The sequence below is a fragment of the Nycticebus coucang genome, chromosome 22 (assembly GCF_027406575.1).
Source record: "Nycticebus coucang isolate mNycCou1 chromosome 22, mNycCou1.pri, whole genome shotgun sequence".
NCBI lineage: Eukaryota > Metazoa > Chordata > Mammalia > Primates > Lorisidae > Nycticebus > Nycticebus coucang.
This window is the reverse complement of record NC_069801.1, coordinates 1,615,862-1,643,501: the sequence shown is the minus strand read 5'-3', so window position 1 is coordinate 1,643,501 and position 27,640 is coordinate 1,615,862. Positions and strand designations below refer to the sequence as shown.

Genomic DNA, 27,640 nt, shown 5'->3' with positions numbered 1-27,640 from the left:
TTGGGGCCCTCTTGGGGCTCCACAACGGGCAGTGGTGGGCCAGGGACGTGGATGGGTGGGTGGGACGCGGGTCATAGGCTGAGAGCTGAGAGAGCTGCCTCCCACCGGGGCTCACCACCCAGGGGCACAGACAGACCCCAGGAGTCCCACTCTGGATCCTCAGCCCAGGCGGCCTCTTGACTCCTAGGGCAGCTTGCAACACATGTCCCCCACACCCCTGCAGTTCTCCATACTCTGCTGGGCATCACGAGGAACAGCAGCCTGAGCCTCCACACTCTGTCAGGTGGTGGGCTCCTTCCCTCCCCTCCTTGGAGAGCTCCTGCAGTCACCTAACAAGTGTTTTCTGAGCACCATGTGCCAGGTCCAGGTGGGGAGTTGGCCGTGTCACGACGGATGCAGCCCAGCCCTCCAGGATGACACCACTAGCAGGAGTAGAGATGTGGAGGGACAGCTCATACACTGCCCAATGCCGCCATCGGCAGCAGGAGTGGGGGACCAGGAGCACGAGGCAGCCGGCCTCCGCCTTCCCCGTGGGGAGATCACTCTTGGCCCTTCCACGACCTCATTTCGATCCTATCCCAGGGTGGGGTGAGAAGGGGCTTCAGAAGGACAGAGAAGGCCTCGCTCCTCTGGATTAGCAGAGCCTCCCACAGACCTCAGAAGTGGTTGTGTCCCCTCAAGAAATGGGTACATGTTACAAGGGAGGGCTCCAGCACCCTGGCACCCACTCTGGACGGCCAGCAGCCCTGAGCCACCATCCAAGGATGGCCCGTGTGAGGAAGGCAAGAACAGGACTGTGTATACCAAATGAGGTGACCAATGCCCAGGGGAAGGCACAGCTCCCCACCACCGCCTGGCTCCTCCCCTGAGCTAGGGAGTTGAAGAATCTCCCCCTCATCTGCCAGAAGGGACTCTGGGGCCAGTCAGGCTGAGGTCAGGTGGGAGGACAAGTGGGCCCCAACTCAGGCACAACCAGCGTTTCTGGTGGTGGTAAGTGGTGAACCCCGTCACCAGCTTGTGTCTCCATAGTCCCAGGTGGGTAGTGAGGGTGACCCATGAGGTGATGCCGCAGAGCCGAGGAGCTCAGCCCAGAAGCCCACAAAAAAAACCCATGCTGGGGAGAGGCTGGGGGTCAGGACACTGCCCAGGAGGAGCAGTCTCCTGACTCAGGCCCCTACCCCTCAGTTTTAGGGAACCAAATCCAGCCCAGTGATTCTGGAGTGAGTACATGGACCCCTTGGCAGGCTCAGGGCTGCTCCCACCAGCAGAGGTAGGTTTGACTCAGCACACAGCTGCCCCCAACGTAATCACATGTGGCCTGGAAGCCCCTGTACAAACTAGGAAAATCCCCAGCCCACAGGGCAGGTGGGGAGAAAGGCCACCAAAATTTCTAAACCTACCAGATAAGCACAGTCAGCCCCCTGCCCAGCTGCAGGCAGGAGCTCTACCTGAGTCACAGGGATGGGGACCGGTCATCCCTGCAGCCCCTCATACCAGGGTGGGATTTCATTGTACCTGCTTCCTACCCTGAGGGGCAGCCTACCCCGCCCTGGGTTCTCCCTACAGGGGCATAGCAGGAGAGGCTGCCGGCCCCACTGACACCTGGTCCCAGGAGGTGCCTTCTCAGCCCTCAGGGAGGTCCTGTGGCTGTCATCACCCCAGCACAGCCCTCAGCACAGGAGCAGCTGGCTCAGAGGCCAGGACCCCAGAGAGACCACCAGGCAGGGTCTGCAGGCTGGAGGTGGGTGGTGGGTGGGTAGGAGGTCGGGGTGTCGGGGAGGCTGCATGTGCTGAGCCGGAACTAGGCCCTGACCAGGATCTACCAACATGACCTAGTAGGAGACACCAGGTCAGGACACAGTGCTGGTGCCTTGCCGCAATTCCTGCTCACCTACAGCCCCAGGCATGTGATGTGCCACTAGGCCCTCAGCAGGACACAGTCACACCCCTTTTTAGATAAGGAAGTAAACTCAGAGAGCTCAGGACACTTGCCAGAGGTCACACAGCTGACCGAGGGCCTGTCAGAATCCACAGCTGTCCCAACACACCCAAATCTCAGCCTCCACTGCTCACAGAGAGACCCCAGCTCTGCCCGAGACCTTGCCCATGACCTCGGTGGCTTGGGAACCTCTACATGGGATCCCCTGTCCAGAAAATGGGTGGTGTTTTTGATGCCAGCTCCCCACTAACCCTCCCCGAGGGATGCATGCCCCACGTGGCCAGTGGCGGGTGGTTCTAAGAGGGAGCTTCTGGGGAGAGAGAGCTCAGAGGAAGAGGAGATCCCATAGGAAAGTCTGGGAAAAGGGGTCTGGGAGAGAAGAGGGTGGGAGCCTGGCCTTGACAAGGTCTCTAAATGGAGCCTCAAGAATCTGCAGGTGTCTCCACCAGCTGTGGTTCCTGGAAAAAATGGCAGCTTCTCCTGGAGCGATGGGCAGGTAAACTGGGGCACCCGTCCAGCCACTCTGGGGATAGGTCACAAGGACTGAGCATACCCACCCTGCTCCACTCTTTCTGCTAGAGGCAGCCCACTCACCATCCATCTCTGCTCCAGAAGATTCCGAGGGTGCTCCAGCCCTGGGACCAGTCCGCCTTTCTCCCTGCCACCCAGGGGAAGGAAAGACCATCCTGGATTTCCAGTCCCCTCCGATGCTCTCAACAGGAAGGCAGTGATGGGGACTGGGGGCGTCCCCAGGCTTAGCAGGGAAGAGGAAGAGGCTGGCCCCAGAGGGGAAGCTAGGGGCCTGCGTGCCGCTCTAGCCTCAGACTGGGGTGTGGGCTCCACTGACTGACCCTCCTGCACACTCCACCACCTGATGACCTCATTCCCTCCCAAGGCGGGTCCCAACTCTCCTGCTAGGGAGCTCAGAAAAGGGAAGGCAGGTAGATGGGGACCTGCATGGTGGGAGATGTGAGACAGGGGATGGGAACTGGGCGGAGGGAGTAAAAGGGGGCCTGAGGAGACAGGTGAGCAGCAGGTTGAGAGAGAGGCAGGAAGCTGCTAGGTGGCTTCAGGGGCTTCCTGGGGTCTAGGACAGTCTAAGCCTGGGTCCACCCCACAGCCCAAGAAGACAGGCTCCAGGGTGCAGGGCAAAGGCCACCCCAGCCCAGGAAAGTGGGATGGTGGGGAGAGGAGGGGGGGAACATGACCTCCCCCTCCCCTGGGCCCATTCCAGGTTTACTGCAGACTGAGGGGTCAGGCACTGTAAGTCCACACCCCAGGGCACCCTGAGGGACAGATGTATCCTGCAAATGCTGCAGACCCCAGGTCATTCCCCCCTGGCCCTCTGTCCAGCTCTTGCCCTCCAAGCCTTGGTTGGAGCATGCATGGGACTCACAGGGCCATCCGGTCAACCCTGGACCTGGGGAGCCCAGAAGCCAGGCCTAGCCCCTGCCAGGCACACACCCTGCCTCCCTCTCATCCGGACCCCCACAGGCCCAGTTGCAGCATCCTCAGGCAGGTACCCCATCTGCCCCATTCCTGACCCTGGGACCACCAGCCCCTGCCACCTGGGAAGGGGAAACACGACTATCCTGCTGAGTCCTCATCTGTACAGTCACCACCCCCAGACTGCTGCAAATACCCCCAAGTTCTTCACTCCACCCAGCTGAAGGGCTCCTGCATGAGACTCGGCCAGCAGGAAGGGTACTGGCATGGTATGAACTTGGTGATTAACAGGCTGGCCCAGCCTATCTTCTATGCACCAAGTGAGGGAAGGGCCTTCCTGTCACGGTTGGACAGGTAGGGCCATGGAGAACCCTGGCCAGCACCTGGCCAACACTCAATCAGGACGAGCTATGGGACCTGAGACCAGCATGTCGTTTCCCTCCACAGCCCCTCCTGCTGAGGAGTGGACAAGGGTGGCAGCCATTGTGCACAGGGCTGGGGAGAGGCCTGAATGGGCAGAGGGGTCCCAGCACCCCTAGCCCCCATCTCATCAGGCCTGGGTCATGAGCAACAGGCCTGCGGCTCCATCCATGTGGAGGAAGACCAGGAGGGGGCCCTGCCAGCTCCCCAGCAGACCTCTAGGACATGAGCAGGATCCTCCCTCCAGCTGGGGGCCTGCCCTGGAGTCCCACAGTGACCGGAGTGGTGACAAGCCCCGGCCTTCCAGCTGCAGAGTCCTGGGAAGCGGGGAAGCCACTGCTCGGTCACTTGTCTAAGCAGGGAAGGCACAGCTGCCCCACATTCCTTGGTAGGACAGAGCTCAGAGGACAGCCCGCGCTTTCCACAGAATGAGTCTGTTCACCCCAGTAAGGGAAATGCTCTCAGTCACCAGTGTGAAAGTCACCTCTTTGTCAGAGCCATCAGGGCCCAGTGCAGGGGAAAGCTGAGCTCCGCAGGGGGCTCTGCCAAACTGCCCTTTGACCAGCCCTGATTCTGAGGCCAGGTGCCTAGGCCTCTGATCTGGCCACGGCAGGCCTGAGATGACCTGGGAGACCATCTCTCTGTAGGGTGACATGGCTGTACTTCAACTCTAGTCTGAGAACTCTGTGGCCACAGTGAGGCTACAGATGGGGGGGGGTGTCACAATTCCTGCTGCCCGGGTGTCCCCACGTCACCGCCTGCCAGGGCTCCAGGGCCTTGGGGCTGATGCACTAAGAGCCCCCTTCCCTCCCCAGCTCTGCTCTGCCTGGCGCCCGGCCCCCTCCCTGCCCGCTCAGGTGTTCTTTTCTGGGTCACCAGCAGCCACAGACCACACTGGCTGCAGCCACCACTTTCCCCGACCGGTCAGTGGCCAGTCACCACTTCTGCATGGCACTTCCTAAAACACGGTGGCCTGACCGCAGAATCGCAGAAGTCCACACACCAGTGGCAACTTTCTCAGAGCTCAGGGAAAGTTGCCAGAAACTTCTTCCCTGTGTCCCCTGCTCTCTGCCTGGGCATGTGGAGGGTACACAGGCCTGACCCCACAAACCCCTCACATGTTCCCGATCCCTGCTGTCCATGCTCTGGCCACAGGGTCTCTCCCTCTCCTACGACCCACACCTCACCACATCCACCACTGGGACTCAAGCAAGCCCACAACCTGGCGGAGCCAATGGCCACTGTGATCTAGTGCCCGACGACCTAACAAGCAGGGGGACACTGGGGTCCCAGTGTGCATGGAGGCAGAGAAGACACGATCTGACACCCCTTTATTCAGGAGCCCCCAAAATCTGAAGAAACATTTATGGATCAATTCAGAAGAGACTCACATCCATGCCCTAGTCTGACCCCTGCACAGCTGGCCACATGGAAACCGAGACAAGCTGTGGGCATCTGTCCTGGGCTCTCGAACATCCCAACACTACCCAGTGCCTGGGCTCAGCCCCTGACCTTGCACTAGCCTGGGCCCTTCAAGAGATCTGGATGAGGACACTTGGCTCAGCTCAGGCCCTTTGAGAGATCTGAGTGGGTGGGACATGCCGGCCATGTCACAAGAAGCACGCCAGCAAGTGTGGTCAGCCAAGACAACTCTGTGTTTCTTGGCTATGAGGGAGCTGGACAGTGATGTCAGAGGTGGGAAACCACCATGGGTCCATGTCCTCCAACAAGACCCCTTGGCCAGAGGGTCAGGGACGGCTGCTCTCATTATCACCCACTCTAAGCATCAGAGTGCCATGCAGCTGGGGGTCTTTCCATATTCCCTGTGGTTTAGTTCTGCCTTGAGACCACATGGTCCCCTTGAGATCAGTGGTGACAGCACCTGCCCCCTCCCCAGCTCAGGGCCCCAGACTTGGATCCCGCTTTGGAAGCATCCATGGCTCAGAGCCCAGACAGGGACTGCCCAGCCAGAGGGAAGAGGTTCCCAGCTGCCCAGGGAGCATCCAGCATGGGACTCTGGAACCATCATCAGAGCCCCAAGGGGAGGGCCCAGCCATCCTGATGGGTGTTCAGCTTACATTCCCAATTCTCTTTACCATGGAAATTAAGAGAAAGCTCCTGGACAAAGGCTCCCCGCATACCCACTGCATGATGCCCAGAATGGCCCCCAGACCCACACTAGCCATGGACCTAGAGTCCTGGTAGCACAGTCCTGCCCTGGGGCACATGCAGATGTAAAGGAGATGGTTTTAAGTGGGTGTGTGGGGCAGGATGAGCCTGTTTGCCCCTGGTGGGGCTCTCTTCCAGAGTCACACACCTTGGCTCACCATCTGGGGCCCTGAACACAGTCACAGCACTCGGAGCCCTGTGCCTCCCACCATGAGCAGCCCGCATGGTCAGCCCTTGTCTGTGCCCAGCTCGGTCTCATTTTTTATTTGTGTCAGGACTTGTGTCCCGTCCTTAGGAGGGCTTTCTGGGCCACTGACTGAAGTGACTCTCCCAAACCCAGCACTACTTACTGCCCTACTGATCTTCAGTTTCCATAATCTGAGTCTCACCTGGCTTGTCACCCTGCTGGGGGGAGAGGGGTAGGCACTCTAAGGAGGACAGGCCCTTCCTCTCCAGCCCCGATCACAGCTGGGACCCCATGGCCCACATAGCAGTGATGCCTAGTGGCCATTCCGTGAGTCCACAGACCATAGGTGGCTCAGCCCTGAGCTCCCTCCACAGTTGTCTGCGGTGGAGACAACTGTCCATACTACCTGTCTATAGTGGAGATAACTCTGCCCACCCCACAAGACTGCAGCAGGAAAAGCTCTGCCCATCCCACACGTCTGCAGCAAGAATAACTGCCTGTCCCACCTGTCTACAGCAGGAATAACCCTGCTTGTCCCACCTATCTACAGCAGGGATAACTCTGCCTGTCCAACATGTCTCTAGTGGGAACAACTCCATCCATCTCACATGACTATAGCAGGAACAACTCCACCCATCCCACCGTCTACAGTGGGACAACTCTGCTTGTCCCCCACGTCCGTGGCAGGGATGAGAGATCCCTCTTTCTGGGGCTGTGGAATGTCTGAGGCTCCTGGACTTGGTCAGTGCTCAGTGAGGCCAGCTGCAGCCATGCCTGAAGCTTCCCCTTACTTAGTAGGTTGGATATGCCTTCATGGCTACCTGGTCTCCAGCTCTACTGCCCTGAGCCTGGAGAGGGTTAGCAGGGGACCAGGGCTGGCAGGGAGAGAAGCTGGAATGAGGCATGGACTTGGCTCAATTCAGGCCCCTCTCACAAACCCCCACATGGGTCTGAGGCTTTCTGGAAAGTCCAACATCGCCAGCCCTAGAAGGTACCAGGAAGACAAACTCGGGAGATGAAGCTAGCGTGTCCCTAAGCATAATCAGGGCTGGTAGCGTGTGTGGGCAACCTCCACTCCCAACCACCCCAGCCGCAGCTCAGCTCTCTCATCTACACGTCGGGTCTTCAGGAGCCCACTTGGCTCCACAGTGCCATGTGACCGGCCAGGAGCGTCCAACTGACACCTTCATGTGGTTCAAGCTGCTCAGGGCATCTGGGTATGTAGAGGAAAGGACCGTCCTGCAGGGGAGCTTGGGGCTGCAGAGCCTCTGGGGCAGACTCAGGGAGAGAAGAGCCTTCCTGTGCAAGGCGGGAACCAACGCTCTGCAAATTCCTGCTCCATGGAGCCCTTGAAGATGAAGAAGAAGCTGCCTGAATCCAGTATGGACGTCTGTCCTAAGGCACCCCACTCTGGAAACCTCAGAGCTGAGGGCTTTGTGGCAGGAGGCCCAAGAGGTGACCCCCTTCTTGTTCCCAGCTCACCACTTGCCACATGCAAGGACTCCCCAGTCCTGTGAGCCGCTGAGGCAGTTCCTCGAGGCCCTGCTTTAAAGTGCAAATGGAGCTTGGTGCCTGAGGGTGCACCAGCTGCTGCTTCCAAAACCTGCATCAGATGCTGTCTGCATGTCAGGGACAGTGTCCAGCAGAGGGCCTTGCTAGCTCTCGATCTGAGTTCAGGAGGTGATGGGCCAGAGTTCATAGTTGGAGAGGCTTCGGGGCTCTCATGGGGGCTGTAGGTGGCATCAGTGGGGAGCAGTCAGGCCTCACAGCAATCGGGCCATGCAGCCACACCCGGGGTCTTGGAAGGCCACCCTGTGGCACAGCTCAGGGATGAGAGTTGTGGAGCAGCCCTTAGGGTGAGCCCCTGGTCTGACTCTCGGAGGGGAACTCACAGCTAGAGGGCACAGAAGGAAGATGACCCTTCCATTCCACCTGGCTAAAAATGGCCACTGGGTTCCTGGGGGTTTCCATAATTTGTGGGCTTCCCCAGAGGGGAAGGTGCTGCTGTGTGGACAGGTTCAGAGGAGCTCCACAAAGCCTCATGGAAGGGCAGAGCCTGAGCTCCCACCTGGCCCACGTGGGCACCTGGCCCAGAGCCTGAGGCTCCCAACTGGACCCCACCTGAATCGGGCAGCAGCTCTGGGAGTGTCAGGCCGAGACTGAGGCCCCAGCACTCCGGGATGCAGGCAGCTGGCTGGCACTCTCTTCTCCATCCCCACTGGACATGGGAGGGTGTCTTGGAGGGGACACCAGGCTCACTTGGCTGCTCCATTTCCACAGTATTTCTCCCTCACTTTCCAGTGAGGCTGAGCAGGCAGAGAGGCTTCTGAGAACGCTGGGGAGGTAGGCGGGGCCCCCACAAATCACCACTGAAGGAACAGACTTGTGCACGGAGGCACAGGGGAAGGACGAGGCGACTCTGAGCACGGGTCACAGTCTTCCCAGGAACCTGCCTTCCCGCCAACGTCTCAGGCCTCCAACAGGGTTCCTGTTTCCACTAAAGCAGAAGAGACCCCACAGGGCTAGGGCAGCAGCAGTGGGGGCTGTCCCCGAATAAGCTGTTGAGCCCCCCTTGCCCAGCAGGAGCATATCTGTTTCAGTCGGGAAACTGCTGTGCAGGAAGGCCCACTGGACGGTATACCTTCCGTGGTCTGGAGACATCTTGATGGGGGTTTCACTTTCCCTGCACAGGAACACGGACAGGCTGCTGTGCTCTGAGGAGTTTCTACCACCTTCTGCCTCCTAAAATGAGCTCTCTCAGACCCCCTTCAGCGTAAGCACATGAGCCAGTTGCAAACTCGGCCTGGGTGGAGGTGGCTGTGGTGCACATGGACCCAGGGCTGACAGGGGTATCCCATACATTTCAGATAATGACACAGCCTCAGCTACATGCTGGGTACCACCTCCAGGCAGGGTCCAGGCTGGTCTAGACACCACCTCCATCCACCCAGGCCTGTGAAGGTCCCGTGCAGGGGAGGGCAAGTGGGGTGCCAGGCAGCTGGGTGCCAGGTGGCTCGTAGAAATGGCACCCAAGGGGGACCTGGTCCTGGTGGAGTAGGTTCTGAAGGAGAAACTGCCACCACTCCAATGAGGTAGGAGACACCAGTGTAGGTGAGGCCCACCATGCCTCATGTCCAGTCCTAACTGTGACTTCTGTGACGCGGGGCCACAGTACAGCAAGGGAACCAATGTCTAGGTGTTGCTGACCACACTGTCCCTTTTCCATGCTCACCTGGAGGAAGGGACGTCCACAAGGGACAGTGAGATGGATGCAGTGGGTACAACTAGGGGAGGTCTGTGAAAGTGCCCGCTTCTCCCCTCCTACCCCTCAAGGTCTAGTCAAGGGTCTGGCTTCAGGTTTATTCAAACACACAAGAACACACAGGGAAAACCTGGTTGGGGGGTTGTTATGGGTTTCTGGATTGTTCTCAGTGACTGGAGCCCCTCGCTCCCTGATTTAATGTAATGCATCTCCCCTACGAGGAGATTTCTCAGCCAAGCAAGGCTGGTATGTACACAGCACACGGAGGGCAGCGCCGGGGTCAGGCCGCGGAGACTGCACAGGGCGAATGCAGAAAATGGACAATCCCGTTAGAAGTTTAAACCTCATAAATCTCCAGCGCGCTGCCGGCTGCTTCGGGAGGTGAGAGAAACACCATTATGAAGCGAGATGAGGAGAGCAGAAGGAATGCAGCATGCAGGCCAAAGAGCAGGGAGGTCCCAGGGGACAGAGGGCAACACGGCTGGCTGGGAAATGTCGACCAATCTCTCTGCCCAACCACAAACGGGAGCCCAGACCCCGGTGCACACACAGCAACACATCTTCCTCCCTGGAAAATTGATTTGTCAATAACCAGGGACTTGTTGTCCAAAGGCATCTCAAGGTGGTTTTTTAAAAAAAAAAAAAGAGCAAAGCTGAAAAACAAACAGCAAGGGCACACACCATCCAGAGGGGCACACACCGCCAGAAGGGGCACACGCCACCAGGAGGGGTGCACACCATCCAGAGAGGCACACACCGCCAGAAGGGGCACACACCACCAGGAAGGGTGCACACCATCCAGAGAGGCACACACCGCCAGAAGGGGCACACACCACCAGGAGGGGTGCACACCATCCAGAGAGGCACACACCGCCAGAAGGGGCACACACCACCAGGAGGGGTGCACACCATCCAGAGAGGCACACACCGCCAGGAGGGGTACACACCATCCAGAGAGGCGCACACCGTCCAGAGGGGATTGCTGGTGGCCGTCTCTGGGTTGATGATCAGGAAATGCCAGAGTCCAGAGTGATACGTCCTAGACACAAGGGCACACTGGCATTTTTGACTAAGAATGCATCTGCAAATAAAGGGGCAAAGTTGGTTTGAATCTCCTCCTATGATCTAAAAACTCCCTCCCACAAATCCATGTGCATTCCTCCTTTGGGGTTGAGTAGCCTGCCACGGCGAGGGGCCCCTAACCTGACCCTAATGTGGGAAGCCATTTCCTGACGCCAAGACCCTCAGCTTCCTTCTCCCAGGCTTGCTGGGGCCCGGGTGGGAGGAGCGGGCAGCCTGGACTGCGGGGGCCCCTTCTGCTAGGGACTGGGTGGGAGGGTGAGTGTCCACTCCTGCCCGCCAGGCTCTGCACAGCTCTCACAGGTGGGGCTGCCGGGGCAAGGCCGCACCAGCACCCCCCACCCACCCCCGACAAAGGCATACCCTTCACCTCCAAAGGGGCAGGCGCTTCCAGGAAGAGGCTTGGACCATGTGCGACCTCCCAGGGCAGAGTTTCAGTTTCACTAGGAGCACAGTGGCATTGGCCCAAGAATGACGATTACTTAAATCTCAGCTTTTCTCTTTCCGTTTTCCTTCTTCTTTCTTTCCTTTCTTTTCTTTTTCTAACTTTTGTTGGAGGTGAATGATACCATGTTTAGATTGCGGAATTCCATCCCTTAATTGCTTCACTACTGGAAATTTCAGGAGGGTTCTCGTTTTTCGCAGAAATCTCTAGGCGCGAGCACATTTCTGCAGATCTTTCGCCTAATTAACGGCATGCTTCATAGGGAAAAAAAATAAAGAAATAAGGGAGCCGAGCTCTGACAGAAGAAGCCAGGAATTGTTCCTGCTCTCCAAAGGGAAGCCTCCGAAGCAGAACTTGGAAAAATCTCCTCCCAAAAGGTCTCGGGTAGAGGACAGCAGTGGCACCTGGGGTCGGTGCACCTACCATGTGCACGCCGCAGCTGGCTGGGGGGCCCTGGCTCTAGTCGGGGTGCTACTATGCGGTGGCATAAACTCCAGCCTTCCCTCTGTGCCCTCCTGCTTCTGGATGGGCCCAGGAAGTGTCCAGACCAACATGTGACATGCGGAGAGCTCAGAGGCCAGAGGGAAGATGCCAAGCCGCCCCTGGGGTTTTCCGGCACAGGCTCTGAGGGTGTGTGGGCTGCCTCCCTGACCTGAGAAAGCCAGAGCCCCTGCCTGTACAGCAGGAGAGGGACTCGGGCCTTTAAAAGCAATTGCAGACTGAATGGCACTGAGCGTGGGGTCAGAACAGGCAACACCACAGGTGGGGCCTGCTTGGCTGTGGAGACTAGGCATCTGCAGCAGTGACCCCAGGCAGGACCATGCCTGCTGCAATCACACGCTGGCCCCTAGCACACTGCAGTTCCCTGTTTTCCTGCCCTAAGAAGAAATTACCTGGAGTGTATAAATGCAAAGATGCCACAACCAGCCCCTACACAGACATCCCAGGCCACCGTGACCTTCATCAGGATCCATGGAGACCTCCTGAAGCCCCACTGATGTAGGCTAAAGAGAGGTGCTGGCCCGGGGCTTGTCGTCAGGTGCCCCTGTCCTTAGAGCTCCCAAAAGGCACCACCTCACCTGTCAGTAGCATGAGCCCGAGTTTGTGGGGTACCAGCTCTCAGGCCCAGGGCAGCTCCGGCAGGTGAGGCCTTGGCTGGAATCCACCCCTGTGCCCACCAGGGGCCCCTGCAGGCCTGGTGGGGTGCGGAGTCCTAAGCAAAGGCCCTCTGCTGCCTGCCTGTGGCCCAGAAGGTCAACTGAGGCCACTGGAAAAGACCCGGTATGTCCACCTGTGTGGCTGCCAGCCATAGCATCTAGAGGAAGAACGTGACATGGGCTGGATGCGATGTCCTCAGGGGACAAACAAACCCCACAAGGACAGGAACCCTCAAGAGAGACTCAAGAGTAACGGGGGTTCCACAAGTTCTACATGGTAGACACTAGCATTCCACCCAGCTGGGAAGTGTGCAAAGCCTGCACTGTCCATCCCCAGCCAGGCCCTGAGAGCCACCACCCCACAGGATGGACAGTTCTGGGCCAGAGGCTCCCCTGACCTGGTCAGCAGCCAGGGCATTTTGCAGTTGTGCTCATCAAGGGTGACCCAATGCCTGCATGATCCCCCGAGTCTTGTGGGGCATTAAGACACAGCTTGGTTGTTAGCTGCAGGATAACTCTGGCCCAGCAGGGCAAGGGCACCTATCCCTGCAGCTTCTGTAGACCCTGACACCCACCCCAGCATCCCACCCAGGCCTCAATGCTAGCTGTGGAGTCTTTGTCCAGATCCCACCTGGACGTAAGTTCTAGAAAGTCAGGCCTGGGACCCCATGCAATTGGATGTGTCCACACTTACTACCTTGGGTCAGCACCTGACTGGAATGGGTGCCCAGACAAATGGAGGCAGAAAAGGGGCCTGGATGCTCATGGAAATGGCCCCAGCCCAGAAAGCACCTGCAGCAGGTGCAGCAGCCCCAAGCCCCCACCCGGGAGCCCACGGGCCGCCTGACCCCAGCCCCCACATGGACACCAGAGAGGCACTTCTCCAACCCTCCTGCCACAAAGCCTGGCACCTGCCAAGCCTAGCACTTATGATCGCTGCAGACGCCCAAGGGCTGCTGGGGCTGGGACGAAAGATGCCGCTAGCTCTCCCTGGATGGCTCTCCCTGGATGTCTCTCCAGCACACTTTGTTTTTTAGTGAGCAGGAGCCCTGGGTAGAAAGCCCCAGCAGATGTGGCCTGGACTCAAATTTTCAAGGACAAGTGCAGAATGGATAGAGTCTCCCTGGCTCAAATGTCCTGGGACAGCAACCTCCACTCTGGGGCTGCACCTCAAATTTCGGCAACAGAGCAGCCACAGAAAGCAGCCAGCTTTATCGGGGGCCTAGCGAGCTCCACACTGCTGTGGCCCCTCACCCCTGGCATTCCTGTTCCTCCCAGGGGGGCAGATAATCCCACAAAGGGCCTCCTGCCAGAGCCTGGACACGGGAAAGCGCTTTCACCTCCATCAGCTCTTTGCTCATGAGCATCTTTTTACTGGGCCCCAGGGTTCAGATCAAATGTCCCTTTGAAAGGGCCAGAGGCAGCCCCTGTGCCTGCCTCGGGGTCTGCCTGACACCAGATCCAGGGGGCTCCAGTCCACCCCATCCCACCCCACTTGAGGATGGGCCCCCAGACACCCCAGAACCCACCAGGACCATCACCTCTGACAAGGAGAGAAGGTAAAGATCTGTACCCTGCAGGCTGGCCACTGGCCAGTGTGGGGACTCGTGCCCCCAGCCCCCTCCTCTCACTCTGTCCACAGCCTGTGGGACTTAGACACACCTCCCCGAGACAGGATTCTGTTCACCCACTAAAATGGTCTCCTGCTCTGATGACCAAGCGTAAGTCTCCAAAATAGTCCAAGACATGTGTGCAGGTGTGCAGGCCCTGTGTGCACAGCTGTGCCTGGCACCTGTGTGTAGCACTGCACACGTGTGACTTACACACACGTATGTGCGTGCACACTCACTGGAGGGCTGCCACCCATCCTGCAGGTTCCTACTCATGTCCACAGGGTGTCCCCTTGATGACATCAGAACATCAAGGATGATGGCAGAGGGAGGAGAAATAGCCCCCCCTATTGGCCTGGTGATCTGCCCCTCAGGTGAACAACATATCCCTGGAACAAAAGTAAGCAACAGGCTCCCAAGGCAGGGTCCAGCTCAGAGATGTCATCCTCCCTTCCCTGTAGCAGAGCCGATGCTGTGTCCCTTCCAGCTGTCCTTGTGTCCTCAGCCTCCCTCACAGGGCAACCCTCAGCAGAGGGCTGAGTCTTCCACAAACTTGATGAAGAAACCAAGGTGGATGAGCTGTCTCCCTAGGTCACCGAGGACCCAGTGGCCCAGGTCAGCCCGTGGACAGCCTGCCTGCACCCCACATAGCTGGCCACACCACGCGGCCCTAGGCAAGAGAGCCTCCCTGAAGTGCACGCCCCTCCTCCCAAACAGAGCCACAGCAGGCAAGGTGTGCCTGGTTCCAGGTGCCCAGGGGATGTCCCCAAGAGATGTGGCCAGGAGGCCCAACCCACCCATCTCCCTGGTGTTTGCACCAGCTCATCAAATTGTTTCCGATGAGCTGTTTCATCTGGAGACCACATCCGGGGCCTCAGGGGAGACTGCCCAGCTCTGCACACTCACACACACAAATATGCATCTGGCAGAGAAAGTTCTAGAAACCCACAAGAACTGCTACAATGACACCCTCGATCCTGAGGACAGTAATAGCTGCAATAACAGCCACGTCTGAGCACTCTGGGTGTGGAACCCAGAGAGGCCCCCAGTGAGGCCTCTGCCTCTTCCTCTGTCTCATCTGCACCTTCCAGAAACATCTGGCAAGAGGGCCCAGAGAAGCATCCTGGCTGGAGTGGAGATACGGCACTCACCCCCGGAGCACCCACTCTTCCACGCTGGGCATCTGCGCCAAGAGGGGAAGGCAGGTGCTCAAGCCCTCAGGACTCAGAGGGGCAGCATCTGTATCTGCCCCCCATCTCTGGAGGGGCACTCCCTGGCCCCCCGTTAAGCTGACCTTACCCCAACCCAGATCATCCCGAGGAATGCTCCAGTCACCCCAGGTTCCATTAGTTCTGGGACCTCTCTTGTCCTCAGCCCACAGCTGAGACAGTCTGGATTCAAAGAGGGCCAATGGCATTGACACTGGTGTGTGCCACTGGTCACAATGGCCCAAAGGTGCTCTCACCCTTGGAGATCCCACAGGATGGTCCCCAGGTGGCCACCCTGACCGCATGGAACATGATGCCGCTGGGGACTTCTGTCTGCCTCATCACAGGGCCCAAGGCCAGCCTTCTGCCCATCGAAGTTGGGTTCAAGGTCAGCCAAGGGACATAGCCTTATGTCAAATGAAGGACGTGAAAGGCAAGGGCGGGCTCCGAGACCGGGGGCTGGTGGCAGTCACCTCTGAAACATCACAGGAATCTCAGAAGGTGCCACAGGTCTCCCCATCGCTGGTGGATGCTCTGCCAGCCCCCTCTCCCCAGCCCTGCCTGCTGGCCCTGAAGGCTGTGGCTCTGGTCTGGCAAGGAGGGAAGGCTTGCTTTGCTTTTTGCAAATTCAGTGAGCTTGGTGGCTTGGAAAAGGAGGTGGCCTGCCTGGGTCCCCAACATGTGCCTCCCACACACCTTGAATCCAGGCCATACCCCCTCTCTCCAGTGACCAACACCTGGTGATGGAACAGCTGCATAGTTAGAGCTCCCGAGAGCCTGGAAGTACTGCCTCCCACCGAGGGAATGTCACACCCGTCACTCCTCATCCCAGGAGGGCCACTGCCCCTCCACCCCAGCACAGGTGAGGCCAAGTGTGCCGGAGAGTGAGAGCTGCTCTCATGCCGCCTGGACCCCTTACTCACACAACCAGGGCCCACATGGCCCAGGCCCCAGGAGCGGGCGTCCCACTCTCACCATGGCCACTGGACTCCCCCTCTTCTCTTTGAATAAGGATAGTCTATCAAGGGCGGGAGGCAACCTAAAACCCTCAGTAAAGGGAGAACTTGGCCCAGAGCAAAGAATGACTCCTTACCCAGGCTGCCAGCAAGGGGACTTCAGTGCGGCCACGATGGGCCTCGAATCTGAGTCCCGTCACTGTAATTAGCAGATGAGATTCAGTAACAAACAGCAGCTTTTAGTGGCTTTATCTAACCCTGGAAGGTAAGACTGACCCCTCAGAGGCCCGTGGCCCTGCTGACTCCCACTGTGAAACCAGAGCCCCCCTGGGCTGCACTGTCTGCCCCCAGATTTTCTGAGCTCTTGCTTTCCAGGTTTGTTTAGACCTTTTGTTCATAAAAACACTCGGCTGAACATGCAGATTGCCCCCCGCCCAACACACTGTCACATACACATGCACACACGTGCTCCTGGCCACAGCAAGTGCTCCAGACACGGGTCCCCCGGTTTGCGCTGTTCATTGCTGTAGATGCCGAGTCTCCAAGGGCTCTACCGAGACACTGAAAAGCTCCCAACATCCCAGACTAACTTGTCACTCACTCTCAGGTTTCTCTTTCCCGGAAGCAGCCGTCCAGCATGCTCCTCTGAGCAGAGATCCGTGCTAGGTCCCCCGGGCTGGCCTTGCTACAGCACTGTTCTCAGGCTGAGGCTTCCCAGCCGGCCCTCAGTGTTTTACAAAACGATCGTAAGCAACACCAAGGAAATGAACTTTGGGGGGTCTGAGGACACCACCTGGCGTATCTGAGTAGATCTTATTTTTAAGGTCACATCAAATCACTTCCAGGGAAACATTGATCCATCTCTGATAGCTTCTCGTCCTGCTAACATGATAAATAAATAATTAGCCACATAACCGGCTGCTGCATTAAAGAAAAGGACCGCTAGATGGGCCGAGACAGAGAAACCGATCAAAAGGGCCGGGTCGGCCGTAAAACCCCCGATGCCTTATGACACCATTTGTATTCTGTCAGTCACGAGCTTTCTGTGCAGCCCGAGCTGGGAACTGAATACCCTATTCAGAGAGGTTCTCGCACGGCATGTTATTGCAATTTAATATTTTCACACACAGACACGTCATTATCTCGGAACCTGACACTGGCCGTACAACTCTGTAATTTTTTAAGAGGGCCTAATTTTTCTAAATGTGAGCACCAGGGCCCAGGATTATCTAAACAGCCCGGTTTCCTCTTTGTTTCTCAGGGGCTACAGGCGTGCAGAAAAGCGTCTGTGGACGCTGCTGCCTCGCCACCTTTGAACTTTCCTGGGTTCTTCCCTGCAAGGACCAGCTGCAAAACAGCCCGGGGCCAGCCCAGCCACGGCTGCTGAGGGCAACTGTCTCCAACACCACCAAGAGTTAAGGGACACAGGTGCGCCAACACGGGTGGCTCTTTTAAAAGCCAAGTAGGCAGGGAACTGTGCAATGTCACCGACAAACAAAAAAGAATGGCTCAGAGGCGGCTCTCACTCAAGCATCAGGTGCCTGCCCACAGACGCACACTGGCGTGCACACAAGCAGCACACGCACGCGTGGACATGTCTGCACACTCCCTGGAGACGTCCTCAACGTGTCGGCCAGATGAAGGGGCTACGTCAAGGGCCGTTTGTCCCTAGAGCAGTGTCAGCTTTGGCCAATAAAACACCCTCTGGTTTTCGAGTAGTTCAGGAATGCATCGGCTCTTCCGGGAATAAGAGCCTGCGGGTGCTGTGCAAGGAAGGCCAAAAATGTCCCAAGGAGACATCTCCTAGGAGGAGCAGGTGGCCGAGGGGAGAGTGGCACAGCCCTAAGGCCCAGGCCACACTCCACACCGGCTGCTGTTGTCCAAAATGTCTATATTTTAACCGAGTCTGTAGGGAGGCTTATCTGTGTTATGGGCACCCTCCAAAAGGGACCCTGGGACTCCCCACGGCCCTCTCTTTGGTCCTCTCCTCAAGCTAATGCCCCCAAAATGTCACCCAGGACCCCACACCACTCAGCCGGAGAGAGCCCTGTACTCACGTAGGGCAGGCCCAGCAGAGCACCTCATGGCAAGAAGGGGGTGACACATAGCCCCTCCCAAAGCCAGGGCTCGAAGTGGCTGTCAGCCTAGCACAGCTCAGAGATGACAAGTGCCTATGTGGCAAAGACCTAATCACATCACTTTCTCTCATTCTAGGACTTTGTACGAGGGCACACTCTGACGGCAGATGGGCCCCAACAGACATGGAGGTTCCTGACCCACTGTCACCAGGGAGGGAGGTGGAAGAAGAGGAAGGTGATGTCCAGCCCTTCCCCAGTCAGCTCTGCCCGCAGCGGCAGCCTTCCCGTGGTCACCCTTTGGGCTCCTCTGGCGAGCGTAATTTTCAGTCTTTGTTTAAATGTTTTATGGACTGATGTGGCCCGGCCTCTCGGACGAGGCTGTTACAGCCCACTGGGCAGATACAAATGTCTGAGCCCTTTTCAATGCTGCCCCTTTCCCTGGGAGCCCGGAGGAGAAGTAGCGCTGGTAGTCTATTATGCGAATCCATATTTCAGCATAATATTGACTGCCTGCTCCTCAGACACGGGGCTAAACGGTGCGATGGAAACGTCCTCACACATCGAGCCCAGCAGCTTATCCTCCACTGAAACGTTGGCGAGCCCGGCCCACCATGGGTTCCAGAGACACGAACCACCAAATTTGAACCACCAAATTTGTTTGGGGAGGGGGAGAGGAGAGAGGCTCACAGAAGCAAAGAAAAATATGTAAGCCACCTCTCTAGCAGCTCTCCCTCCTGCCCTCTCCTGTGGGCCTCTTGAATTTGAAATAGGACTGAGCCGTGGGTTCCCCTGTACCACTCAGCGATACTGGGACAGGCAGGAGCTGCTGGCTTCACGTGGGCTGAGGTTGGGGTGAACTGCTACTCAGACTCCAGCTCTCGCCCCATCTGAATAGTTTGGACATGGAGGCCCAGACCCCAGGACAAGGGCCTGCTGACTGATGAGGACGCAGAGGGGTGGGCATCCCCTAGCCCCTGACTGCCACTCTGTGCAGGAAGCAGACACATGCCGCCACTGCAGACGGCCTGCACTGCCCCGAGGAGGCACCTGTGCTTCCAAGTCTGAAAATGAAATAAGGAGCTAGTGACCTTGTGCATGTGTTTTATTTCAGGACTACGCGTTAAGGCAGAAATCAAAACGAGTGTTTTGCTGGAGCCCAGGGGAGACCCCCTATGCAGTTCAGCTTCAGAACGCAGCCTAGGCCTCACCTCAGCAGCCCCACAGCATTGGTGACCCCCACTCGGGGCCTGACCTGCACGCACCTGCACTCCGCATGCCCTCCATGCTGTCCCCACAAACAGCCCCACAGGGGCCAGGAGGCTGAGGACCAGTGAGTCAGCTTCTGACTGGAGCGGAGTGGGACATCATCACGTCCCTCAGCCTGGCCCCATGACCAACTTCCAGGAAAAGCACCCATAAAACCCTGCGGGGGACCTTTCCAGATCCTTCAATGCAACCACCTCAGTGGAGGCTGGAAGCAGAGGAACATGACACACAGGTGCACAAGCACACACACAGCCAAGTTCAAACTCAAACTGTTATTCTCCAAAATGTCCTCACATTTACCTGGCTTCAAAAGGTGAGGGTCCAGCAGTGATGCTGGGCCAGCAAAGCCAGGCCAGAGCGAGTCTCAGGGACGCAGGATGGGCAGGACACGCCCACAGCATAAAGTAGGAGGGAACAGAGCCCCACGTTTCTGGGTCCTGGTATAGTAAACCCCCAAATACATCTCCTGTAAACTTGTGCCACGGTGAGGTCCAACCACCGTGGGCCTTTGCAAGGCCCAGGAGAGACCTCGCGAACAGCACCAGGGTGCCCGTGGGCCAGGATTTGATGTTCGTAGCACTTCTGCACTCTGTCATTCTTCCTACAGTAGGAAAGTAAACAAGCCACCTTTCAGTATCACCGCCACTGTGTACCAAATGGAAAGCCACTGGAGGTCACAGCCACAGGACGGCCCCCAGAGCCAGGGATTTAGAAACAATTGACCCAGATGCGGTCCAGATCCTCCCACCACCCTCTGAAGAGGGAGCATCAGACCCAGAGACAGGTACTAGATCAGGCACACCTGAATCCTCCATGTCCTCAAAAATGCACCTTCGACTAACAAGTTTGGTGTCAAAAGGAGAAAATCAAATTCCTCACTGTGTCCAGAAAGGCCCAAACAGGTCTCTGGGCCTGCAGAGCCCTGTCCCCTCACATCCAAAGGGCAGCAGTCCAGGCCCCTGGCCTCCAACTAAGCCGCCTGAGGTCTTTTCTTCCTGCAAATGCCCCCGGCACTCCCTGCAGGTGAGGGAGGAGACACAGTACCAGAATCCCAAGGCTCTGATGCTTCTGCCCAGGGACACAGAGGGATGGATCCCAGCCCTTCACACCCAGGCCCAGCCCCTGATGCACCTCCAGCCTGGGGGACAGCCAGCAGCCTCTCGAGGGTGCTTCCTTGGCACATCTCAGCCGTCTGAACTCGTCTTAGAAGTGGGAGATTCTGAGGAGCCCTTCACATGACCCCCTCCTGGCACAGCCTTCCAAGAAGTAGAGCATCACTGCTTCCAGGTGCAGAGAGCAGCTGCTGGTATCCTCCACATCCCCTCACCCACTGCACAGTCAGATCAGATGCAGCCCAGATCGCTGCGGAGAGCACGCATCCCACACACACGTGGACACATGCCTTTACACGCCCACAGCGCTCTCGAGGAGCGAGGCTACCAGGTCTCCTCGTAAGCTGCTCTGCAGCAGCCTCACATCAAGCTCAGAAAGCCACACGCAAGGGCCGTGCTTCCTTACGCTCCTGCTTGGCGAGCAGAGCTGACCATGCACCAGTTCCCAGAGTTTAAGGCAAGAACCCCACGTGTAGGGAGCTTCTGCTCCCCGGCCTAGAGAGCCCATGCACTGATTTCCCCTCCTGGTGCACTGGCACAGCACCACTAGCTTCCTGCAGCACCCTCGGACCTGAGGTGGGTTCCATCACCCCGCCCCACACCCCATCTCCAGAGTGGGCTCCGGCCAGAAGGAGGGGGCCCCATACTCATCAGGTCTGTCTCCTCCTTGAGGGATGAGTGTTCAGGGTTGGAAATGGCACCTGCATCAGGATGTAAAATGTGCAGGGATAATGCGCAATCATATTTAGAAGAGATAAAATATTCACCAGGACCAAGCCACATTTAAAATGATTATAAATTATTTTAACAGTGCATTTGCAAAGGGTTATAAAAACAGCCATAATATATTTTTTCCTTAGATTCTAGAATTACCAGTGTGACAGCTAATGCAATAATGATTTGTTTCAAATGCCAGTGTTTAAGCTGTATAAAGCTGATTTTATACATTTTTCCAGTAGGCCGCATTGTAGTTAATGAAATTAAACACACCAATCGCATTTGTCCCCAGGGGACGAGGAACTGAACACACCACTGGTTTATTTTTTTATTAAAATAAATTGCAGCCGGCAAGATGGACTAATTGCATACAGAATTGAAAAAGAAACATTCCATTGATATAATTAAGCCAATTTTCATGGACAGAAATAGTTATAGTGGATATAAAATAAGCAAAGCCTTCACCAGAATTTGACTTCCCTCCTTTTTTACACAAAATGTTAACTATTAAATCTGTATCTTTAGAGACTGGCACTTCTATCTTCGAGCTCCAGGGCGTTGTTCCTGGCCTCTGAGAGAGAGGCAGGCGGGCCAGGCAGGCACCTTCAGACCTCAGAAGATTCCAAAGCGAAACCCCAAAAGTGGAGTGGTCAGAACAAGAAGGGGCTACCCTCCCTTGCCCTGGAACCTTAGTAGAGCTTGGGAGCACTCCAGCCCAGAAGGGCCACTGTGACCATGGCCATAGTGGTGAGGTACCCAGACGTGAGAAACAACAGCGGATCCCAGGCTCCCACTCCGGCAGCCGCCAGCCAGTCCCTCAGAGCGGCAGCAGCAGCAGCCCCACTTCACCCTGACGCTGGGGGGAGGGGCGGGTTGATCATTATTTTTGTCCAGATTTGGGGGAGAATGGTGAGCAGGCAGGTACCATACCTGGCGTGGGTGCAGAAGAGGCTTCCCCTGGTCAACACTTTTGCTGTTCTGTGCCTGCCCTTGGGAATGGACACCCATAGCCCAGGTGGGGGCACCCATGGGCAGGGAAGAGTCCAGGCCCAGGAAAATAAGGAATCCAGTCTGCAGGTGGCTAAGCACACAGGTTGATCAACTGCTTCACAAGGTGTACACACAGCCACATCCTACTCTCTTTTTAAGAAGAGACCAGTTACAAGTTCAGCCCTGGCCTTGAGAAGGTGCTTAAACCCTGAAACATTTAAAAAAAAAAAAAAAAAAAACCTATAGAATGAACTACAGCCTGCAGAGCCCTTTGGAGGATGGGGTGCTACATAGGAAACCTTGGAGGTCTTCACTTAACCCTTCGCTTGCTGTGTGGCCCTGCTGGAATGACTCCACCTCTCTGTGCCTAGGATTTCAGGCTACACCACACTCCATCCTTCCAGGGTCAGTGAAGAGGAAAGTCCAGACAAGTCTACCAGGTGGTTCAGAGCACCTCTACAGGAACCCTAGCCCCCAGGCTGCCCAGCTCAGGCAGCCCACATGCCCCAGCGCATGGGCCCACCCCCTTCCCTTCTGCCTTAGGGAAGGTAGGGCCCTTCCCCTATATGCAGCCGGGATAGCTGTAGGTCTATCCTCTAAAGCCTGACCCCCACTCTCTGCCTTGGTTTCCCCGTGGCACGGCCCTCCTTCCCCCCAAGGCCTTGGACTCAGCAGTGACCCAGGCACCTCTAGGGCTCAGGTCCACAAAGAGACTGCGAACAGAGCACAGACAGGGGGCCTGATCCCTGTAGAGTCTAGGCTTGGGTCCCACAGACGCGGAGTCCACCCATATACACCCAGAAAGGCCCGGGCCCTGAAAGAGGTCAGCTGCCTGGTAGTTGGCCATAACTTTGTGCACAGGGAGCAAGGAGCCACTGTAGGCACCGAGGCCTGGGGTTCTCAGGCCCAGCTCCCTCCCCGGCAGGTCAGCGTGCTGTCTGGAGCCGTGGGAGCCAGAGTCTGAGCTGCCTGCCACGGCCATGCACCACCGCAAGGTCCCAGTCCGCTCCCTTCCCCTAGAGAACTTTCTTTCCCCAGCAAGGGGAAGGCACCCAGGCAGCTCCTGTCCTCCGGTGCCTGCTACGTGAGCTGCAGCTTCCAAGACTTGTTACACGGGTTTGATTCAAAACCTGATAAATTGTATTTAACACTATTTGAAATTTTTAAACGAAATTACTCAAAAGATTTTTAATCCTGGATAATTTTTGTTGAAACTCTAATTATACATCACCCTAATTACCAGCCCCAGCCCCCCAAGGATCCTTAATTGCCTCCTAATTGAATAAAACAGGGGGCTAATCGGGCCCACCCCAGCCCAGCTAGCTGTGGCTGGCTGCACCTCCCCCAGGGGCCTGGTGGGGGGAGCACCTGACCCACTGGCCACCTTCACCCAGCTGCTCACAAATCGGCAGGACCTGGTCCCTTATCCTGAGCGCTATCCAGAACAGGGGTCATGGAAGCCTCAGGGCCAGGAGGGGCCAGGAGGACTGGCCAGGACCTCCTTTGAAAAATTAACCTACCTGACTGGAGCGCAGCCCCAGATGGGCATCAGGTGGTTGGGGACTCTAGGGAGAAACCAACGCCTGACCCACCCTGGTCACTCCACAAACCCACCTTGGCAAGTCCCTGTCTTGCATGGCACCCGCACTGTCACACACTTGCCTGGCTGGTGGCAGAGGCAGGGCCTTTAGGGCACAGAGCCCACTGCTGTAGGGCACTGGGCCCTGGCAGCCCGCCCCACACCCCGCCCCTCCACGGCAGCCTCTGAGTTTTCGTCTGACGCGGGGCAAGACTCTACACTCCAGCCCGACATCCTTGAGCTGCAGCTGTAACCCGCATCCAGACAGAGGCTTCTGCCTAAGCTCTGGGGAGGGAACTGGAAAAGGGGATAGACCTTCCTGGGAGGGTGGGAGAAGGGCAGGCCCAGCCAGCCTAGCCTGTCTCTTCAGGAAGAGGGAACAGATGGGAGCCGCCTCCAGCCCCTCACCTCCACCCGGCTCACACATCTTCCACACACATGGCACACTCAAACACAAGCGGCATACGAAGTCCCGTGTCCAGCAGAGGTAGCCAACCTCCCACCCTAGGGTGGCAGCTAGGGGACGACATTATCCTGGTCCTGGGGTATGTGGTACCTAGGACATGCGGTTTGTCATCTTAGTGGGGATTAGGCCTCAGAGGGCAGCTCTGATGGGGACCCTGGCTGCAGCCAGTCTCTAGAATAATCCCTGCACAGAGGCCCCCCGGCTGTGCTGTGAGGACCATAGAGGTCAGGAGGGCACCTCTGTGGTTCTAACCCCCACCTGCCCACCTGACTCACAAAGGTGGCAGAAACAAGAAGCTTTTGTTAGGCATTTAATTTGTAAATGTGGGGCCAGAACAGCTCCACTTCCTCACTGCTCTGGCTATAGGAAGGGTGATCCTGGCCCTGAACGCTCCTCACTCTGCTCCTGGTCCCCTACAAGCTTCGGTTGGAGGCTTGGGTTTCCCATCAGCGGAACTCCAGCGTGTGTCCTTGGAAATCCCAACCAAGAGCCCTCTCCTGAGTCCTAGATCCTACCAACTCTCCCTCACAGGCCCTGCAGCGGACGCTCAGATCTCCAGAGAAAAACAAACGAAATCACAGCCCAAGATGCACCCTCAGGAGTAGCTCCCCCGTCTCTACGTGGTGGGGTCACATCCCCTGGCCTGGGTGTACTTCTGTGCCCAGCACACAGTTGCAGGCACAGCCCAGGGCCCAAAGGTGAGGCAGCCAGGAGTCTTGAATACTAGCCTGGTAACTAGCCTGGTAACCGTGACCTTGCTGCGGCTCCCCCAGCCCAACCCTGACCAGCACTCTGTGGGGAGGAGAGAGCAGCAGGCTGCTGGGAGCCAGCCCTGTGCTGCCTCAGACACAGGTAATGGAGTTTGGTCCCCTAGGATGTTCACATCTGCTTAAAATATAGTCCAATAAATGAAATTCCTCAGTGGATCCCGCGCTACTCAGGGCAGGCAGCAAGACCCCGAGCCTCCTTGGGGTGCTAGGGAGAGTGGTGCCAGCTGTGGAGCCTCGAGGGAGCGGTTCCCAGGGCTCCGCTAGAAACGGGCTAGACAGTCACTCTCCTCACAGATTTTTCTCGCTGAGGACTCCCAGGAAGGGAAGCCTGCCCTTGCAGCGACCACTGGGTCTGCTTTTCCAGTTCCCGGGCCTCTGGGCCGGGACACAGGACGCCTGCCAGGCCCCCATTCTAGCCCCCCCAGATTCCCATTTCGGCAACCTTCCCCACCTGGCAGAGGTGAGGCAGGCGCAGAGCTGAGGCCAGACTGGCGCCCGCCGCCAAGGGCCTCTCGGAAGTTTCCGGGGCCGCGCGAGGTGCGCCAAGTCGGCCTCTCGCTTGCAGCGAAGGCCCGGCAGGAGCGCAGTGCTTTCCATTTTCTCGCTCTAATTTTGGGGCCTCCCTTGGCAAGCCCAGACACGGGCAGCCCGCAGCCCGGTGGTCGAGATTCTGCGAAGGCCCGCGGCACACACGCAGGCCGAGCATGCACACAGCACGCACACCCCGGTGCGCCGCGGCAAAGCACGCAGCGCGCACACAGCCTCTTCGCGCCCGCGGAGAAACGCAGGGCCTTGTTCGCACCAAGAGGGGTCAGAGGTCACAGAAGGCCGAGGCCAAGGGCGCGCGGCAGAGTAGCCCTGCTGGAAGGGGTGGGGTGTGCCTCACTGCGGAACCCCGAATGGCCGACGGCGGAGCCCAGGGGCGTCTGGCAGAAAATGGGAGCTGCTTTTCCCTGACGGGCTGGGTGCGCGGCCTAGAGCTGCGGGGGCCGCGGTCGCGGATGAGCCGGGCCGGGTCCTGAGCCCAGAGCAGAGCTTCTCAGAAAGGCTGCGCACCGCCCGCGCACCCACCCGGCCCTCGCTTCTCGCTCGGGGATTCGGCCCTGGGTGCCGTGAGGCCAGGCCAGACGGGACCGGGCCCAGGCAGCGCAGACCGAACCGCGTGGTGGTCGGGCACGGACCTCGAAGGGAGCTGGTCGGGCGCCTCTTCGGAGGGTAGGGGGGCGGCCAGCGGAAAAGGGGGCGGCAGGAGCAGGCGGCGCCGATTCTGCTCGGCGCGGCTGTCGCCGCTTCGCTGTAGCCGGGCCGAGGCCAGGCTGCGGGAGCCGCGCTCTCCGGGCCCCGGCGCCACCCGCCCCCACCTGCCCGCCTCGGCAGCCGCGAGGGCCTCTGTCTCCAGCCCGCCGGCCTTGCAGCGTTTGGCGCCGGCGGCCGGGGCGCTGAGGGCGCGCGGGCTGCCCGGAGGCGCGGTGGCGGGTGGCGGTGCGGGCGACGGGAGCTCCCGGCCCGCGGCAAAAACCCGCCTGCGGCAGACGGGGCGCGCGGGGCCCCCGGGCTCGGTTCGAGACGGAGCGAAAGAGAAAGTAAGACCGGGGACCGGGACGTCTGGCCGGGGCAACTCCGTCCCCGCCTGGCCTCGCGGCAGTACCCGGCAAGCGAGTGCGGGAAGGTCCGCGCGGGGCGGAGGTCGGCGACAGCGGCTCGGAAGCTGGCCTGGCGAGGACCCTCCTGTCGGAGGCACAAGCGCCCAGACTGCCCGCGCAGGCTGCCGGAGTCACAGAAGAGCGCCCGCCACCACGCGGGGCACCGCTTGGGAATAAACTTCACGGCCACAGTTCCAAGCCCAGGAAAAAGTCTCCATTTTGCTCCCCCAGTGGCTGCGGCTGTGCTGCCGTTGCGCCCACGGAGCCGGGTGGGCGCTAGCCCGCGCCCCCTCCTCCGCCCCCTCCCGGCTCGGGGTCTCCCTCCTCTGCGCCCGGCTGGCGGACGCCAAAGGCGGTGCTCTAGCGCCCACTATTTCAAAAGCCCGGAATATGATTTGACCAGGACTGAGAGCCACTCGCAGAGAGAGAGAGGGAGAGAGCGAGCGAGGAGGAAAAAGTTGCTCTCCCCTTTCGTCAACTTTTCGCTAACTTTCGCTTTTCGCTCCCCTCCACCCCCTCTCCCCCTCCGCCCCCCTCCCCGGCCCCCACCGCGCGCCTAGGGTTCCCGGGCCCCAGCGCCTGACACTGGGGGGGAGGGGGTTCAGCGGGGAGGGGGCCGGCGCCTTTGGGGAGCGCGCGGCCCGGACGCCCCGAGCCTCCGCGCCGAGCCCGGTCGCCCCGGAGCGCGGGAGGCGGAGCAGCTCCCGGGCCGCGCGGCCGAGCCGGGGGCCCCGAGCCGCAGGCGCGCCGGCCGCGCCCCGACGCGCACCCCTGGCCCGGGCGCCCGGGCCCGGCGGTCCGGGCCCGGCGGCGAGGCGCGGCCGAGCGCGGGAGACTTACTTTTGGCTAGCTTCCTCGCCCTCGCCTTGGATCGCATGGTGTCGGCTCGCGGAATCTCTCTCCTCCTCCTGGAGTCCAGAAGCAGCTACACACTATCTTCATCTCCACAGCATTGTCAGTTTGGACACCTTCGCACATGCGCACAGAGCACTCAATCTGACACCCCTCGCCGGGGCCAAAAAAACTTTGCAATGTATTCATCATCCTCATCGTCGCGCCGCCGCCGCCGCCGCCGCCGCCTCGGCGCGGGATTGGGGGGCTCTCTTCGGCCTTCCGGGTCTTCGACTCACTTATCTCTCC

The 27,640-nt window shown here is 58.6% G+C and overlaps 1 protein-coding gene across 4 annotated transcripts in view; it reads right to left on the bottom strand.

Annotated features, from left to right (window-relative positions):
* Positions 1-27,469, bottom strand: part of PRDM16 (PR/SET domain 16) — a 300,325-nt gene extending 272,856 nt beyond the window's left edge. For all 4 annotated transcript variants that reach the window (XM_053576342.1, XM_053576343.1, XM_053576344.1 and 1 more), the window contains exon 1: positions 27,341-27,469. In XM_053576342.1, the coding sequence (XP_053432317.1) occupies positions 27,341-27,377 (37 nt within the window). In that variant the 5' untranslated portion in view covers positions 27,378-27,469. The remainder of the gene's footprint in view (positions 1-27,340) is intronic.
* Between the last annotated feature and the right edge of the window lie 171 nt (positions 27,470-27,640).